General features: G+C 50.4%; 1 protein-coding gene across 2 annotated transcripts in view; it reads right to left on the reverse strand.

Moving 5' to 3' along the window:
* Positions 1 to 16,830, reverse strand: part of LOC113978506 (ligand of Numb protein X 2-like) — a 29,609-nt gene continuing 12,779 nt past the window's right edge. For both annotated transcript variants that reach the window (XM_027705491.1, XM_027705492.1), the window contains 8 exons: positions 14,450 to 14,676; positions 12,882 to 13,078; positions 11,129 to 11,494; positions 9,003 to 9,191; positions 7,787 to 7,961; positions 7,407 to 7,617; positions 3,173 to 3,331; positions 1 to 2,119 (listed from right to left, as the gene is read on the reverse strand). In XM_027705491.1, coding sequence (XP_027561292.1) covers positions 1,984 to 2,119; positions 3,173 to 3,331; positions 7,407 to 7,617; positions 7,787 to 7,961; positions 9,003 to 9,191; positions 11,129 to 11,494; positions 12,882 to 13,078; positions 14,450 to 14,676 — 1,660 coding nt within the window. In that variant the 3' untranslated portion in view covers positions 1 to 1,983. The remainder of the gene's footprint in view (positions 2,120 to 3,172; positions 3,332 to 7,406; positions 7,618 to 7,786; positions 7,962 to 9,002; positions 9,192 to 11,128; positions 11,495 to 12,881; positions 13,079 to 14,449; positions 14,677 to 16,830) is intronic.

Consider the following 16,830-nt stretch of genomic DNA (forward strand, 5'->3'; position numbering starts at 1 on the left):
TTTTTCAGCAATATTACAATAATTTATAAAGGCATCAAAACAAATTCAACATCTATTAACAAGCTGATTTTGGAAACAACATTTAAATTATGAGGACATTTTGGTGAGGTTGAAGGCACCTTGGAAGGAGGTGGAGTAACAGTAAAATCCTTCTGCAGCTCCTGCTCCCCCCCATTGCCCAGCAGCTCTTCCTCCTGCCCGTCAGCCACTGGCACGTGGTGCAGGCAGGAGGAACTGCTCTCTCTGTACACCAATATTTACTGTTCCACCCCAGGCACAGGTTCTGCACATTGATTGGAAAGAGACAAAACATTGCTTTGGGTTTTTGTGTTCCTTTGTGTCTGAGCAAAGGTCGAGGAGGAGTTTTCCTGTGTGAATGATTTTGCTCTCAGCATTCAGGAGGAACAACAGGGAACCACGACTGTGCTGTCAGAGTCCCAGGGGTGTTTGTCAGCCAGAGGGGAGCTGTTGTGGGGCTGGATCCTGAACTGTTGCTGTGTGCTGGCTCTGGGAACAGCCCTGCTGTGCCTGCCTGGAGCTCCAGTGCGGGCAGAGGGGGCCCTGTGTGTGCAGGGGCCAGGCCCAGCTCTGCAGCAGCCCCGGGGCAGCCCCGCTCAGCCAGGGATGGGCTCCACCTGCAGGGGCACTGCAGGCAGTTCAGCATTTCGCCAGAGGGGACTCCTGATTCGTACAAAGCTGGTCCTGTAAAAGGTGCAGCAGAGGCAGCAGGAGAGGAGAGACCTCTCAGTGCAGCCTGGTTTGAGAAGGACCTGTCACTGCTCCTGCTCACTAAGGACCTGCTGGAAGAGGACGAGTTGTTTCAGGTGGAGCTTGCAAGGAGGCACGTGGCAGGCTGTCAGGACAGCCCCCCTGGCCCAGCTCCAGCTCTGCACATGCTTTCCCTGTGCAGAGGGTGTGAACTGAAGCCAGGCCGGGCACTGTCCTGGAGGGACTTCCTGCTGCCCTGGGCACAAAGTGGCCAAGGAGCAATGGCCCTTGGAGCCTCCCTGGTCCAGTGAGTTGGTATTTGGCTCCAGCTGTGAGCGGGATGTGAACAGAACTGCAGGAGCAAATCTGCCCTGTCTGACCGTGCAGGGGCTCCTCCCCCTGCCCCAACCCTGCCTTGGGCACTGGGATTGATAAAGGAAAGCCAGGCAGCTGAGAGAATCCCAGACAGTGTCTGGGATACAGGGTGCTGGTTATGAGCCTGTTTACTGAATCACCTGCCTTCTGTGGGAAAAGCTGCTTTATCAAGTCATAAAACCAGGGAAGCTTCTCTGTGAGCCCTGCCATCGCCCTCTGCTAAAGTCACACTCTGCAACATCATGTCAGTGAAACCACTTCTGCTGCTCCCTTTGACAGGGGTTCTTTAAGCAGTTTAAATTGTCCATTTGCAATAAATCAGTGGAGTTGGCAGGATCCTAATCCAGGATTTGTGACAGGACCTTTGTATGGGTCAACACAGCCCCACCATCCTGCCCCAGCAGCTCTTCAGGTGCCAGCTCTGAGTTACCATTGGTTTTTTCAATGAATTAACACATTCCTTGGGTTACTGAAACCTGAAAATATCAAGAGTGGGTCCCTGTCCCTACAGATTGATTTATTAGCAGCTCCTAAAAGCCACTGGTTTAACCTGATCAAAATAGGAAAAGGAAAGCTGAGCCCTAAAATCAAGGGAAGTGCCTGACCAGCCTCCAAGGCAGGTTGTGAGAAACGCTGGGAAGAGCTTCCTCTGCAACAGCAGCCTAAGGAGTTTTAATGAGCCTGGGAAGCCACAACTGTTGGATTAACTGTTCCTTGGAGTTCAACAGCCAGATTTGGTGACAACCTTGGCACGGGAAAATGTTTTCCACAGGAAGGAAGCAAAGAGTCCTCCCTGGCACTGCCCCGGGAGCAGGAGTGGAGCAGGCCCCGGGTCCGTGTGTCCCCTGTGGTGGCAGCTGGTCCCTGATCCCTGCAGGCAGTGCTGGTTGGTGTGAGCTGTCACACGAGGCTGCCTGGCCAGGACACCACCGTCAGGGTGACTTTGTTGCGCTGCTCCTTCAGCATCGGGATCAGCTCCGCGTTGCTCATTCCGATGGCCGGGACTCCGTTCACAGCCACGATCTCGTCTCCACACCTGGGAGCACAGGACATGCTGGGCAGGCTGAGGGAACCGGGAATTGCAGCCCCCAGGGTCAGATCACCCACCCTGAGCCAAGGTCACCAACTCCTCCTGGGAGCAGCTTGTTCCCCTGTGAGTCCGAGGGAAGGGAAAGGGAGGACACCGCTGGTGGCAGAGGGAATGGCCCCAGGAGCACGACCAGGGCAGGGACAGCAGAGGGAGAAGCTGCAAGGGCAGGTTTGTGCTGTCCCACACTCCTGACCCAGGTCAGTGCTGCAGGTCAGGCACAGTCCCCCAGGAGAGGTGCTCTGCAGGCTGGAGCTGTACTGTCACCCTGCAGCTCAGGACAGCAGGAGCTGAGGGTCCTGTGGGATCTGCCCCTCTGGCACAGCAGCACCTCCGGAGGGATGGGGGGTGCTGGAACCTCACCCTGGCTCTGATGGGGAGACACGTCCCTGTCCTGGCACCCCACCAAGCCCAGTCCTCCCACCACAGCTCTGGCCTCTCCCAGCTCTGAGGGGAGCAAAGCCCAGCTCCCTCCACCCAAACCACGGCCCCTGCAAAGACCAGCCTCTGTCCTTCAGAGTCCTGCACTTGCAGCCTGTGAGGAGCCAGCTCCTGCTTCCCAGAGATAGCACTGGGGCTCCTCCAGCTCCACTCCTCCCCTCTGGGATTTCTCACTCACAAACAGCTCAGCAAAGCTCCATTTAAGTTTCCTTTTGTTGCTTCTATTGGGATACTTCTGCTTACCCAAGAGATATTATATTCTAGAACCTCCAAAATTCATCTCAAACATCCCCTTTCTACTTTTCCCTAATTACTCAATTAAGACTTTTACAGCCCTTTAAAACCCAACTGTTAATTCCTTTTCATTGCACCTTTATGGAGAAACCAAAACACTCCTTAATACAGGACCTGGTTTGTTACAAGTTTGGCATCAGCATTAACTGTGCAGTTGAGCGGGTAGGAATTACAGTCATTAACTTTTAGCTGGGCTGGTCACAAGCAAAGGGAAACCCCCGGGACTGTTTGTGTTGCCCCCCAGCCACCCGGGGAGTTCACACCTACTTGAGCTTCCTGTCCCGGAAGGCAGGAGTGCCGGGCACGATGGTTTTGATGAAGAAGGGCTGGTTTCCTTTGCTCTCCTCAAAGCCCCCAACGATGCTGAAGCCCCAGCTCTCCAGGTTCCCTTTACTCAGGACAATGTCCTGGCAGAAGTGCAGGTAGCTGTGGCAGAAACAGAGAGAGCTGGTGAGAGCCTGTCAAGGAAAACTGCCTGACCAGAAACTTCTGATTCCCCTCGGGGAAAGCACAGCTATGTCACAGCCCCATTTTTTTCCAGGATTTGAGACACCCCTTTGCAGGGCTAATTCTCAAATCTGACCATGCCAGACCTTTAGAATCTTCTCTCAGTGTTGTCAGAGTTAAAGAATTAACAGGAAATTCCCATTCTCTGGAGGGGTCTGTGACCTGAAAGACTCAGGAATACCGTCAGGAATTCTCCCAGTGAACACACGGGCCCAGTGACAAACCATGCTAACGGTGGGCAGCAGCTACAGCCACGCAATTCCTGGGAGCAGGGCTTGCTGTCCCAGCTGTAGGGGCAGGCAGAGTGCAGGCAGGCACAGGGCAGGCAGGCAGAGTGCAGGCAGGCACAGAGCAGGCAGGCAGAGTGCAGGCAGGCAGAGTGCAGGCAGGCACAGGGCAGGCAGGCACAGGGCAGGCACTGAGCAGCTGTCCAGCCCTGGGGAAGGGCAAACACGGGAGGCAGAGCTGCCTTTCCTCTGCCTGCCAGCTGGGAGCGTGGCCTGTCCCGAGGATGCAGGGTGGCTGTAAGCTGAGAGCTGCCAGGCCCGTTTTTGGCTGCTGGCCGTGGAGGTTTGTCTCCTCAGGGAGCCTGGGAATGCTCAGTGCCTGGGGAATGCGGTGTGAAGTGCTCAGCAGCACTTGCTGCCCAGGGTGGCACAGCGACACAAAGCCTTGGCCAGGCAGGGAGGGGTGGCAGGAGCGTCCCGTGTGCCCTGGCTGCCACTCAGGGCTCGGTGTGAAACTGCTGCTCCTCACCCCTGAGCTGTTCCAGCAGCTAAGCTTTTCCTAATAAACGTTTTTGCCTCGAGGGCTTCGCTGGAGCCGTTTGCAGAGGAGTTTCAGATTTCAAAAGCCTTCTCAGTTCACTTCTCACCAGGAGAATGATCCAATTATCTGCTTCAAACTGTTTACTTTGCTAGGAGTTTTTCACACATAAACACACATAATCCAGCTCCAGCTCACTGAGTCCTCCGTGGATTCCTTCCACAGGTACCACACAAGTGCAAAAACACAGCTCTGAGACACATCTGGGGCAGTGCAAATAAACAGCCCTGAGAGCAAGAGGGGCAAGTGCACAGAATGGAAATCAAAGCATCAGACATAAAGGCAGTTTGCTAGAAATCAGTTTTCAGTACAAAAGAAGAGGTTTTAGGAAGGGAAACATTAATTTAGTATTATGTAAAATGACTGTGGGAAAAGAATTGAGGACTTTAGGGAAGGTGGAGGTGCCGGTTTTACGGTGCCAAGCCCAATGCTGAGCTGGCACTTCCTCAGCCCTTTGGGAGTTTGGAGTGTGCAGCTCCAGCAGGGCCCAGGCAGGAGCACCACGGTGGTGTGGGAAGAGCTTGAACTTCGTGGAGTTTGGCTTGGATAAACCAGGGAAGAAGGCAGGAAGAAAACTGCTTTTCCACCCCCAGGAGTTACCCATAAGCCACACTGTGCACAGTTACTGTTTTCAAGAGGCAAAGGTTTTACAGAGAAAAGATACATCAGTCTGTGACCTTGGTATTTCTGGTACCTTTAGGGTGCAGTGTTTAGGACACAGACCCCCTCCAAACCAGCATTTGAGATGGTATTTTATACTCCCTATGGCTGGTATTGATTTAACATAATACCATCAAGAAATCAAAGTTTCTATGCTCCATCTGTGACAAACAAGCAGCAGCAATAAGTGGTAGTAAATCCCTGGAACCCTCTCTGCCACCAGTTAACACAAAAAATGGAGGGCAGTGAGTTTATGAGGACAGCAGGTTTGCATTACAAGGTAAGAAATGCCAACCCCTGGGTCAGCACAGCCAAGGAGTTGCTCCCCAGGGTCCCAAAGAGTGCACAGGACCAGGGCTGTCCTCTCTCTCTCTCTCTCCTAAAACCCACTGCAGTGCCTGGCACAGAACCCGGGCCAGGCTGCAGGGGCTCCACTGTCACAGCACATCCCCAGGAGTGCCCAGGTGGCAGCTTTTGGCAGAAACAGGGACCACAGATCAAGAATCAAAGCCTGAGTTAAGCACTGTGGGCTCAACCAGATATACTTCCCTAGTTTGGGTTCAAACTAGAAAGAAATACATTCCTCTAGAAACAAAGGGATATTTCTGCTGGATCAGAGGAATAACTGAAAAAATAAAAGCTGAACAAACCCAAAATTGCACATGCAATAAGCATTAAATTCTCCCACTGCACTGCAGAAGGTTCTGGCACACTGGGAAGGGCAGCCCAAAGGACACAGGGGCAGTTTGGGCACAGTGCAGGGGATTCCTGCAGTGCAGGGTCAGGGTGGCACACGTGGGGTCTGTGCAATGGGCTCCTCTGCAGCACTGCAGGGTCAGCCCTGTCCCAAGGAAACCCAGCTCGGGGAGGTGACCCCAAACACTGCAGGGGGACACTGGAGGGATCTTCATTTGAGCTGCACCTCCCTGAAACCTGAAACCCCAGGTAGCATTGCCAGGGGACCAACAGCGGTGTCTGTGGGTCACCAGCCAGTTCCTACAAGGACTGACTGCGAGCACATGGGAAAAGGAGTGAGGAAGCACAGGAATTACAGCCCTTTTTATTGCTGCAAACAAGGAAGAAGATTTGGTGAGTTCTTGAAATGACCTCACCACGTGTCTTCTGAAAACCTTCACAACCAGAACTGTACACAAGGACAGGGGCTGGAATTCGGGCAGGAGCAAAAGGAAGTGAAGAGCAGAAAGGGCACCTGAAATCCTGCTCCAGGTCCAGTCACAGTCAAAGGAAGGGGGGCAACATTAACACCAGCAGCAGAGAATATCAAGCAATGTATTAGATGGCAGGGAATGCCAGGAGACTCCTGAAATGAGGGCAGGTGATCTACGAGCAGAGGGGGACTCCAGTCCCCGGAGCAGAACAGGGTGTGGTGAAGCTGCAGGTCACCCACATCCAAAGAAACTGGGAAAAGGGAAGAAAGGAAGAAGTACAGCCAGGTTCTGCCTTGCTCTAGTGCTGCGGGAGCACCCCTGAGGAACACACACAGGCAACATCCGAGGGTTTGTGCTCCAGTTTGGGGTCAGCTCAGGGCTGCTTCCCACTGGACCTGCCCAGCACAGACAGGGATCCCTGGGAGAGCAGAGGGAATGGAAGGAGGGTGCTGAGCACGGGCCAAGTTACAGTCACTCCAGACACAAAAGCCCTTCCTTGGGCTGGTTTGTTCACATTTACAGGCTGCTAAGTAACTCAACTCAGGGGTAACACAACAGAGCCTTTGTCAAGTGTTTCTTCTTTCAGGTGCCTCAAGAAACAAGGCTGTAAACAATCCAGGCTTCCCACAGAAGGGTTTGGCTTTACTGTTCCACGTGCATCTCCTGCACAATCCTCCTCTAGTCACTGGGATGACAACAGGCTCTGCCTTTCACAGCTCAGTTGATTTTGGTGCAACTGCACAAGTGAGCAAACCAGACTTTCACCTTTCCAGGAAGTCTTAGTGCTGTCACCTGGAACACCCCATGATGCTGCTAAAAGCTGTGCTCAATCTGCTCCAAAGCCTTGCAGCAGGAAAACTCAGCTATTCAGAATCATTTCTGCTTCATGCTAAAGATGACACAATTACAACAGCCAAGAAGAACAGATTGAAAGAATGTCTGCCCCTCAGTGAGACGAGCAGATCAGAAACTACCCAACAGCTCAGGGGTCTGGCTTGTGTGAGGAGATCCAGAAAGGGAACTCAGTTAATACCTGAACAGGGACTGGATCAAACATTGACTATTTCTCTTTGAAAAAAGGGGGTTCAGGAGCTTCTACCACACGGTTACTGTCCCACAGGAGTGGGGCAGTGATGGGTCACACCATAAAAGCCGTGGAAGTTTCTTATGCATTCATTACACTGTGATCTCATTGGCAAACAAGGCTTCCCACTGCCTCACAGCTAAATGGGAATGCCAGCAATGCTTCCAAGGTAGTCAACAAAGCAATTAATTCCCAGTGTTTGAGTGAAAGTCAGGCCTGTGATTACCTGCTCTGCACAGCCACTGAACACACATACCTGGGCAGTCCCAGCCATGTGATCCAGAGGGGGGACCAGCTGAATCCCTGCTCCCTGATGTCCAGGGGTGCCTCTGGCGAGTTGAGGGAAAGGATTTCCAAGGCTTTCAGTGTGACTGAGTGGGAAGCAGCGTTAGATTTCAGTGCTGCCACAGCTTCATAATAGTTCAGATGAGTCAAATCAATGCCATTGATGCTCAAAAGTACATCTCCTGTTGATGAAATAAACAGGGACTATTACAGACCTCCTGCTTTGAAGCCCGTTTCTGCCTCAAGGTGTCATGTGGAATCCTGTTTCCAGCCTCACTTCGGTGTCCAAGTCCAACTTCACTGAAAAAAAACCCATTTCCAAAAGGATAAAGGGTCTCAGAGCCTCCTTACCTCTCTTGATTCTGCCATCCCTGAAGAGGCACCCGATGGGCTGCACACTCGTTACATAAATAGGGAGCTTGTTTTTGTTATCCCTTCCACCTCCAATTGTTATTCCTAAAGATTCCTTTGGTTCCTTTTTGACTGCAACTGTCTTTTCATGACTTGCATATCCCTGAGGTAAATCCTACAAAGGAATGACAGCACAAAACGCAGCTTCAGTAATGTAATCAACACAAGAACCCAGCTCTGGGAGATAACCACAGAACATGTTGTATCTGTTATCCAGAACATTCCAGCAGTGTTGCTGGGTGGCAAAGTCAGCTCCCCATGTCCTTGCTCTGGGTGGAAATGCAGAGTAGTGTTTCCCTGGTGAGCCAGCAGGACCAGGGCAGTGCTGTCCTGGTGTTCCCACATCCATTTTGCTGTGGAGATGCTCACTGAGGAAGATAATTTTACACTGAGGAAAAGCTTTGAACTCATTTCAAGGCCATTCCTATCAAGCAATCAAGCTCTGACTAAGTGTTGAGGTTGCAGTGAGAGCACACATTAGAGCACAGGCAGTATGGAAATGTTCCTGCAGGATTAAATCAAGGAACCACACTCCCTGTATGACAGCTACCTACAGGACTCAGGGACACTCAAACACAGAAGCCTAAGCACATGCAGCAAGTTTTCTCACCCAACTGGAAGTTCTAAACACAGAGTAACTCTCTCCTGGTACACCAGGCTGCTGATTCTCCTCTGGCTCATGGTGCCTTCTGTGCTGCACAAACACACACTGCAGCCCCAGAGCACTACAGAGTCCTCTGGGGTTCTGCTCCTGCACCATAAAGGCCTCTGGCCCTCACCAGCATCACCTGGGTCAGTGCAACACCCCGAACATGTGGGGCTTGGGGGGTGCGGAGAAGCAAGTCCAGAGCGACTCATGGATGGTAAATTCCTCATTGCCCTTTCCAGACAAGAAAGGATTAAACACCAGTTCTGCATCCACATTAGAGACACTTGAAGAAATTTTGACACCTTTTTCCCTTAAAATAATGTTTCCCAGCAGATGACAAACTGGTTCTCCAATACCAAAAGCCACAAACCCGCTGCTTTTCAACAGGTCAAGCAGCAATGGAGCTGCTGCTCAGCCTTACAGGATAAATCAGCACTGCAGAGCAAACACAGCCCCTCTGCTGGGCCAGGAACAAGCAGCCCTCCTGCCCTCCTTTGCCAGCCTGACCTTCTGGTAGGTGGATTTCCGTCTGTAGTGGTTCTGGTCCAGCCGCCTCCGGTGGTGGACGGGGCTGCCCCCACTGCTGCTGCTGCTGCTGCTGCTGCTGCTGTTGGAGGAGCTGCCATCCTCTGCTGGCTCTGGCAGCTGCACCCCGGGCTGCCTCAGGATCACAAAGTTCACTCTGGATTCAGTGGTCTGCCAGGAGAAACCAGGAGTGTAAATAAAACAGAGAGAAAAATAAATGAGTAGTTAGGGACAGCCCCTGCCATTCTCCTGGGGAAAGAGAAGGGTTGGCATTGATCCCCACAGAGAGTCTGGAACAGCTCTTCAACATGCTGCAAAGTCTTTTGTGAAGAGCCAGGGAATGCTGTTGGAAGAGAAGAGGATTGGCAAACACTAGCCAGAAGGAACAGGAGGAGAGGCAGGCTTCACTCATCCCCCCTCTCCAACAAATGCCAAGAAAGAGAAGGTGGAAAGGGATGATTAACTCCTCCCCTTGAGTACAAATAAACAAAGTGACATTGTGATCCAAGGTGAGCAGAGCTGGAACACTGACTGGGCCACACCAGGGCCGTGACGAGCACTGGAGGCTTTCCTTTCATTGTAAAGAAACTTGTTCAAGCTCTTTCCCTCCCAGCCTGTGCTCTCCATCGTTCCACATCTCCCAGATATTTTTCCCCCAGAGTACCTGAAGACACGACCTCTGCTCTGAGTCTGCTGCCAATTAAACACTTAACCAGCTGTATGTCTGGCCTTGGCAGAACTACAGGGGAAGTCCCCACTATTGTTACTGCTCTTCTGGTTTGGTTTGTTCTTTCAGATCACTTGACAAACCCTTATTGGGAAGGACTCCACTGGGGTAGGGTGGATGTGCTCCCTTAGGTGTTTCCTGCAGGGGATGACAGAAATACAGTTGCTGCTTCACTTCTTGCCACAGAAGGACCCCATTTCCCTGCTGCCACAGCACCCAGGCAGCAGGGAATTCCCCGGCCTTGGAAGAGGGATTTTTTAAGTTACATTTAACCAAGAATTGGAGTTAGCCCTCAGAAGAACAGATAATGTTTGGAAAACTGTCACAGTTTTACACAAATGTTACTTCAAAAGGATTCAATCCCCAAACCTAATGAAGCCAGTTCTGAGACTTCAGTTACTGGTTCCAGTGGGATGAGACAGAGTTCCTCTCCTGGGAATTGTGTGTCCACATTGCAACAGAAATACAACAGCACTTGTGGGATGCAAACAAGCTCTAAGAGGCCATAGAATGGAGTCACATATTTAACATGAAAAGGATCTCAGCAGTGGAACTCTTCCCTTTCCCTTCTTTTCTCCCATGCACTGTGCTCCTCTTGATTGCCAGGAAGAGAACTGGCTCTCCCTCAGCGCTGACCTCACATCCTTTTGGGATATAAACAGTGTGATGAGATGTATTGTGTCAGGATCCTCAGATAAAAACTCAAACTGGAGGTACTTGCCTAGGGAGATAAAGAACTTAAACTGATCTATGTGATATCTGCTGCACACGAGCAACCCTTAATCCTTTCACCAAAATTCCTTGCCCATGCTTTCCCCAAAACATTTGGCATGTTGCAACAGGAGCAATTCCTAATTGTGCAGGGGAAGACCACCCCTCCTCTACCCATTTAGCATCTTGGAATGTTTTCAGTCTGAGTGGCCCCAAGTTGTTTTCTAGACTCTCCCCAAATACAGGGAAAATGGGGAGAAAGGGCTTCAAATCAGTCTGAAGGAAGCACCTTCCCTCTGTTTGAATCACAAAGGGCTGTCCTGATCCCTGCTCTATGAATCCACACAGTGCAGACGACATTCCCTCTGCAGGAAAGGCTGCAAACAGCACCAAGGAGATCCAATCACCTGGGATGAATCACTGAGCCATGAGCCACTGCCTGGCCCCAGAGCTGTCAGAGTGACTCACAGTGATACCCACTCTTCATGTTTGTCTTCATGTGGAAGTGGTGATCCCACACATCCGCAGGGAAGTCACTTTCCCAAAGAGATATTTGAGGGAATGCAGGTTGCTCCTGTGTGTTCTGCCAGCCCTTGGGTCAGAACAGGAGCCCCACCATCAGCCAGAGAGCTGCAGAGCATTCCCATCCACGCCTCACACCTGAGCTCACCTGGATGATCTGTGCTGCGGCCTCAGGTGTCCCTTGCCTCAGATCCTGCCCATTTATTGACAGCACTCTGTCATTCCGACTCAGCCTCCCATTTTTGGCTGCCAAACCCCCCTCTAGGAGATCCAGAATAAAAATCCCAGCCTCGTCAGTCTTCCTGATCAGTTTGATTCCCAGGGGTTCAGAGCGGTCTCTCTTGATCAAGGTGACGTGGATCACTTCCCGGTTTGCAGAACTGGAATCCTGCTGTGCAGTCTTGTTGGAAAAGCCCTTCTCCTGCAGGACCATGAGGTGGAGAACAGGGCCTGGGTGGCGCAGGAAGGAGACAGCCTGGCAGTGAGTCACACTGCTGATGTTGACACCGTTCACCTGAGAGACAAACACAGCACAGGCTCTAATCAGGACCCACGGAATCTGGGCTCCGTGCACAGGGTGGGACATCACCCAGCTGGAGCAGGATGTCAAACTCCCTGTGCAAGGCTCTGACTGCAGCAGCTGCTTCTGAGGCACATCAGAGAGCAGTTTTCTCAAAAAGAATGAAGAAAGCTGCAGATGAAGTTAGACTGTAATTGCTGGTGATTAACTGAGGGCAGGGAGAGAGAGGACACCTCACATAGCAACAAACCTGACACTGCAAAGTGTTCAGTCATTCCTTCCATCCCTTGGCAACTGGTTTCCCTTAACTTCCAGCCTTCTGTACAGACTTGGAGAAGGCTCAAATTGAAGGCTGCCTATCCTCCCTTTTAAGCTGAGGAGTGGTCCATAGTCCACGAGCTTCTGGAATCACCTGGCTAATGCCACTGTTACCAAGGTAACTCTGAGAAGGGAACGTCTCACTTTGTCAGTTGTCCCGTAAGACCCTGTGCAGTCTTTTGGGATGTTAATAGGGGTCCTAAGTGTGGGGACCTGCCCTATTTACAGCCTAGCCGAGACTGAGACTTGTACAATCCCATTGGATAACAGAGAAGTTACTCCAGTGGTCTCCCTAAGGAACCAGGTCAGAGATGGGATCAGCCACTTGTGCATGTGGGACTGCCACTCCTTCATGGAACCACAGTCATGGAATACCCTGAGCCAGAAGGGACCCACGAGGATTATCCAGTCCAACTCCTGGCCCTGCACAGGACCATCCCCAGGAGTCCCACCGTGTGTGGGCATCAGGAAGGATCCCACAGGACAGTGAGGTCCTCGTGGCCTGTCAAATGCCTGGGCAGCCATGGCTGGAGGTGTCCCCTCCCTGCTGCACAAAGCTAATGTCCCCTTGGTCCCCACTGCCACACAGGTGACTAACCTGGGAACTCCCCTGGCTGTGGGCTGGTGCTCTGCATTGCTCACATCACATATCTAATGCTCACTTCACTCATAAGGTCACTTTGGACCTGCCCATGGAGAATATGCAGCTTAAGCAACATGGGAGAACAAGCAATTATGAGACTTCCTGACTAGAGCAGAGCCCTTTGGAGAGAAATGGGGCTAACTGTGTGAAAATTACCAGATAGAAACCTTCCACTTTATCCAAAATGGTCTAAATTTAGACCATCCAATATGCAAGGGAAATATGAGTGTGCCTGTAAGGAGCCCCAAAAGTCTGCTCCTCAGCCCCAGCAGATACACAGCGTTGCTGACACACAGGTCTGATCAGTGCTTTAAAACCCTCAGCTGTGGAGATTTCCCAGTTTATCTGGGCAGCTCCCCTCCCCCAGCCCTCATGTCAAGTCAGGAGTAGCAATGGCACTACCAGTGGGGTTTTTCCTACCTCCAGAATATGGTCCCCAGGTGCTATTCTCCCATCTGCAGCAATCACAGAGTCCCGCAGCACTTCCTGAACAACAATGTTCCCCAGTGGGGTGTCTTTACCCCCCACAATCCTCATGCCCAGCTCCTCCTCCGGGTCTTCTCGGTGGATTTCAATGGTGGTGGTTTCAGCCACAAGACTCGTTCTGTGAGGGAGGTCTGCTCGAGGAAAGTGAAGAGAAAAAACAACATATTCATAGAATTTTCCTTCTCGTAGCACCACAAGATTCATACCCCTGGCAGGCTGTGTTCAAAGCCTGGAGGGAAAGCAGCTATCAGGAGACAAAAGGTCAGATGAAAGGCTTAAAAACCCTCTGTTTCTTTACAGTTCCTCCAGAATGCTTCCCATTTTCTCCTAGCTTATGTTGAATTCAAACTCTTTATTATTATGGCTTGAGTTCTATTAAAGGGCATTCAGTATGTTTTGGCTACTCTTTAGAGGTGCATTTTCCTCCTGTGACAGTTGGCCTGCCATAAGCACACACATAGCAAATTCCTATTTCCATGATGCCCATTAGAGAAGGGGACTACCCAGTAATTACTGCTCTGCTGCTGCAGTGACTTTACCACAGGCACCTCACTGCAACTTCCTTCCTCTAATTTCCTCTGCTCCTCTTTTCCCAGCCCCCCTGTAAAACAGGAGTCATGTTTGGCTATTTCCCAGCATCCTGAGGATGAAGCAATGCCTCACTTTGAAGATGAGAGTAGTTGTTAGCAGGTCCTATTGACTGTCCCAGCACTGGGCCGTTCAGGCAGCCCAGCACTGACATGGCCCAGAGTGCTGCTTGGCAGGGTGAGGGGCACTTGTCACCAAACCTGCTCCAAGTGCACTTGAGGAGAAGCCAAGAGAGAATTGAACTGACCTGTGTGTTACCTCTGTCCCAGGCACAGCAGTTTGTCAGCTCCAGCTCACTCAGAAGCTGAGACTAACTTTGAAACGAGGCACAGGGATTTCCACGCTGCTGCCTCCTAACAGGGCTTGAGACAAGCGGGGCTACACTGAAGTGGAGATGGTTATTTTATCTGCAAGGCTTTCAGAACTGACTATTAATCCAAACCCTAACTTATGCTGTAAAAACACTCTCACGGCACACCATTAGGGAGGGACTGACCAGGAATATACAGGAAACTGTATATTTAATTTTCCTAACGAGATTAAAAAGAACCTGGAACAGTTCCTAGTTACTAATTATTTGGCTCCACGTTCACATGGACAGGGACTGCCTTTGTTTCTGCAAAGAATTCTGCAAATACTCGCTGCTGTCTAACAGAGGTTCTCCAAATTGTTTTGCTCAGTTCTGTGCTTGTGAGCAGACCCTGCCACCCCTGATGCACATGAACACATTTCCCTTCTGCTCAAGGACAACCTGAGCAAAGAGATTACTCTGATGGCTGCTAATGGCTGAATAGCACTGAGGATGTCTGAGAGTGTTGGGGACACTTTAGAAACTGAACTGTCTGAGATAATTACCTCATTTTTATAATTATAAAAGATAAATACATAATTACACTTGTGTATCAAACTCTCACCTTCTTCAGTCTCCTCAAAAGCTGGATTAACCAGCCCAGGCTCAGCAGTCCCCAGTGACACCACAGCAGCTCCAGAGCTTTCTGCCACAAGTGATGAGCCTCCACTTGGTACCTCTGCATCCTTGGGTGTGTTTGTCTCCCCCTTGGTGGGAGGATCTTCCTTCCCTTTGGAAATGGGATTCTTTTTCCTCTGTAGTTCAGATTTGTATTTCTTGAACCCAGGACACCTGGAGAGAGATTGTCAGGGTCTGTCAGCACTGTCCCTGCCTGGGTGACCTGGTACATGCAAGCTCTGGCTGACAAATGTGTGTTCCAGCTCTCAGCAGCTGCAATGCTGGTAGCACAGATGCTAAAACTTATTCTCGTTTGACCTTCAGCTTCCACCTGTACTAATATCAGCTTAAGAGCAGGCTTGCTGTTTCACTACTTTCAGAATTATTAAGCAAATTATTTTAAGAAGGAGAACTCCCTTGCTAAATATTTACCTGGCAAACACTCCACGAAGAGAACAATACTTAAAATACAAGCAAATACTCAGCTCTGACGTTAGAGACGACTATGAACTGTATCTTTATGCAAAGAAGGTGGCTCAAGTTTCAAGCTGGGCCTTGAATTAGGCTTTGTTTTTAGCACACAAGAGCAGCAAGGGAGGTTTGTGCATTTTGTTTTGTGGAACGAGCCCTGCCCCTCAGACACACTCCAGCTCCAGCCTCCTCCAGTCCATGCAGTTGATGCCTCTGCCTCAGTGAGAGCAATTTACAGTTCCTGATCCCACTGGGTGCTCCCCACACAGAGGCCTCAGAAGTAATTCTCCATCCAAAACGTTCCCTGTGCTCAGATACACCACAACCAGCCTCTCTCAGCACAAGGGGTGAGGAAGAACAAGCTCTTTTATCGTGAGTCCTTATACAGAAGGTGACAGGTGAGGAGGGTGGTGAATGCAAAATCATCACTTTCAGAGACATGAGTAGTATTGGGTGTTTACCACTCACTTTTCAAATTAAACTTGACTATTTACATTCTGGCTAAACAAGTCTCACCCCAGTATTACTTCCTCTGGTTTATTCCTACTCATTTATTCTCCAAGCAGTAAGATGACCCTGAAATTTAACGACAGGAGCTGATTGATCCACTTGTGCATTCTTTAGATGACAAGAAACAAATTCATTTTGCAAATGGCAAAGAAATCCCCTCAGAAAATAGGGTTTTAGATGCTTCTTATTTCCTTAAATCTTCTGCTATCAGTTAATCTCACTTAAAACTGAAAAACAGGAACACCCAAATCCCAGGGTGAGTTTTTAACCCGTTTCTTTCCTCCCCATTTTTCAGTGTGACTACAGCCACAGCCCAGGTGAAACAGTTTCACTTCCTAGAATACACCCCTCAAGGGAGATACAAACAACTATGAAGTGTATAAGAGAATGATACAGTTTTCAGACAGCTCTCTAAACATTTGAGGGTGCCTCCCTCCCTCCTCACTCTTGTGCCAGAGGGATTAAGGAGTGACAGGAGTTTACTGATAGCAGGGCAGATTTACAGAGCAGAGGAAGGCCCAGCCCTGGTGTGAGCCATGGCCCCAGCCCTGCAGTCTGAGCACTCGGCCTGGTTACAACCAACCAGGACAAAGGGCTACTTCGAGAAAAAGGAGATTGTAAACTCCAACTGCTCCAGGGAAAGGGGCACACAAGCACCTTCCAGCACTTCCCCTGCTCTAACACAAGCTCTCAGCTCACGGGGACCAAAGACGAACAAGAACCACCAGGGACTGCAGAGGTATCCCCAGTGTAACTGTTCCCTGCATGTTGCTTGGCTGATTTTTTAAATACGCCACTGCCACTAAAAGCTCCAACACAGCTGAAGGAAACAGCCCCTGGCATTTCTCACTGCCCACTGACAGAACACACAGTGCCAAGGAAGGGCTGCTTCCACCTGCACAGGGCTTGTACTTAGCTCCCTGTCCTGCAATCATTAACCAGGCAAGAACAAGGGTTCAAGTGCCACAGCAACAGCTTTGTCACCTGCACTTCTTTTAAAGCAACATCATTCTGCCTGCCAGCAGCTCAACCAGCAGTGGAAGCACTGAAACACAAAACGTCTCCCTTCCTCTGCACAAGAAGGACAGAAACAGAAATGAAAAGTAATTTTCATTTTCTTCTCTTTCTTGGAAAAAGAATAAGAAGATAATGGAATTATAAGTAGGTGATTCAGACACTGTGTAATGTGCAGGTTGGAGGGACCTGCATTATTTGAATCAAAGACTTATGTATTGCACATCTTAATTGGACCAATTAAACTGGCAACACTGCAGGGTCCCTGGCTTTCAGAGGGCTGCCTCTGTGCCTGTCTATCTTCTCTGTGCAAGTGAAACAAGAATAAGCACG

Source organism: Neopelma chrysocephalum, unplaced genomic scaffold (assembly GCF_003984885.1).
Source record: "Neopelma chrysocephalum unplaced genomic scaffold, ASM398488v2 Primary Assembly neopelma1_336b, whole genome shotgun sequence".
Taxonomy (NCBI): domain Eukaryota; kingdom Metazoa; phylum Chordata; class Aves; order Passeriformes; family Pipridae; genus Neopelma; species Neopelma chrysocephalum.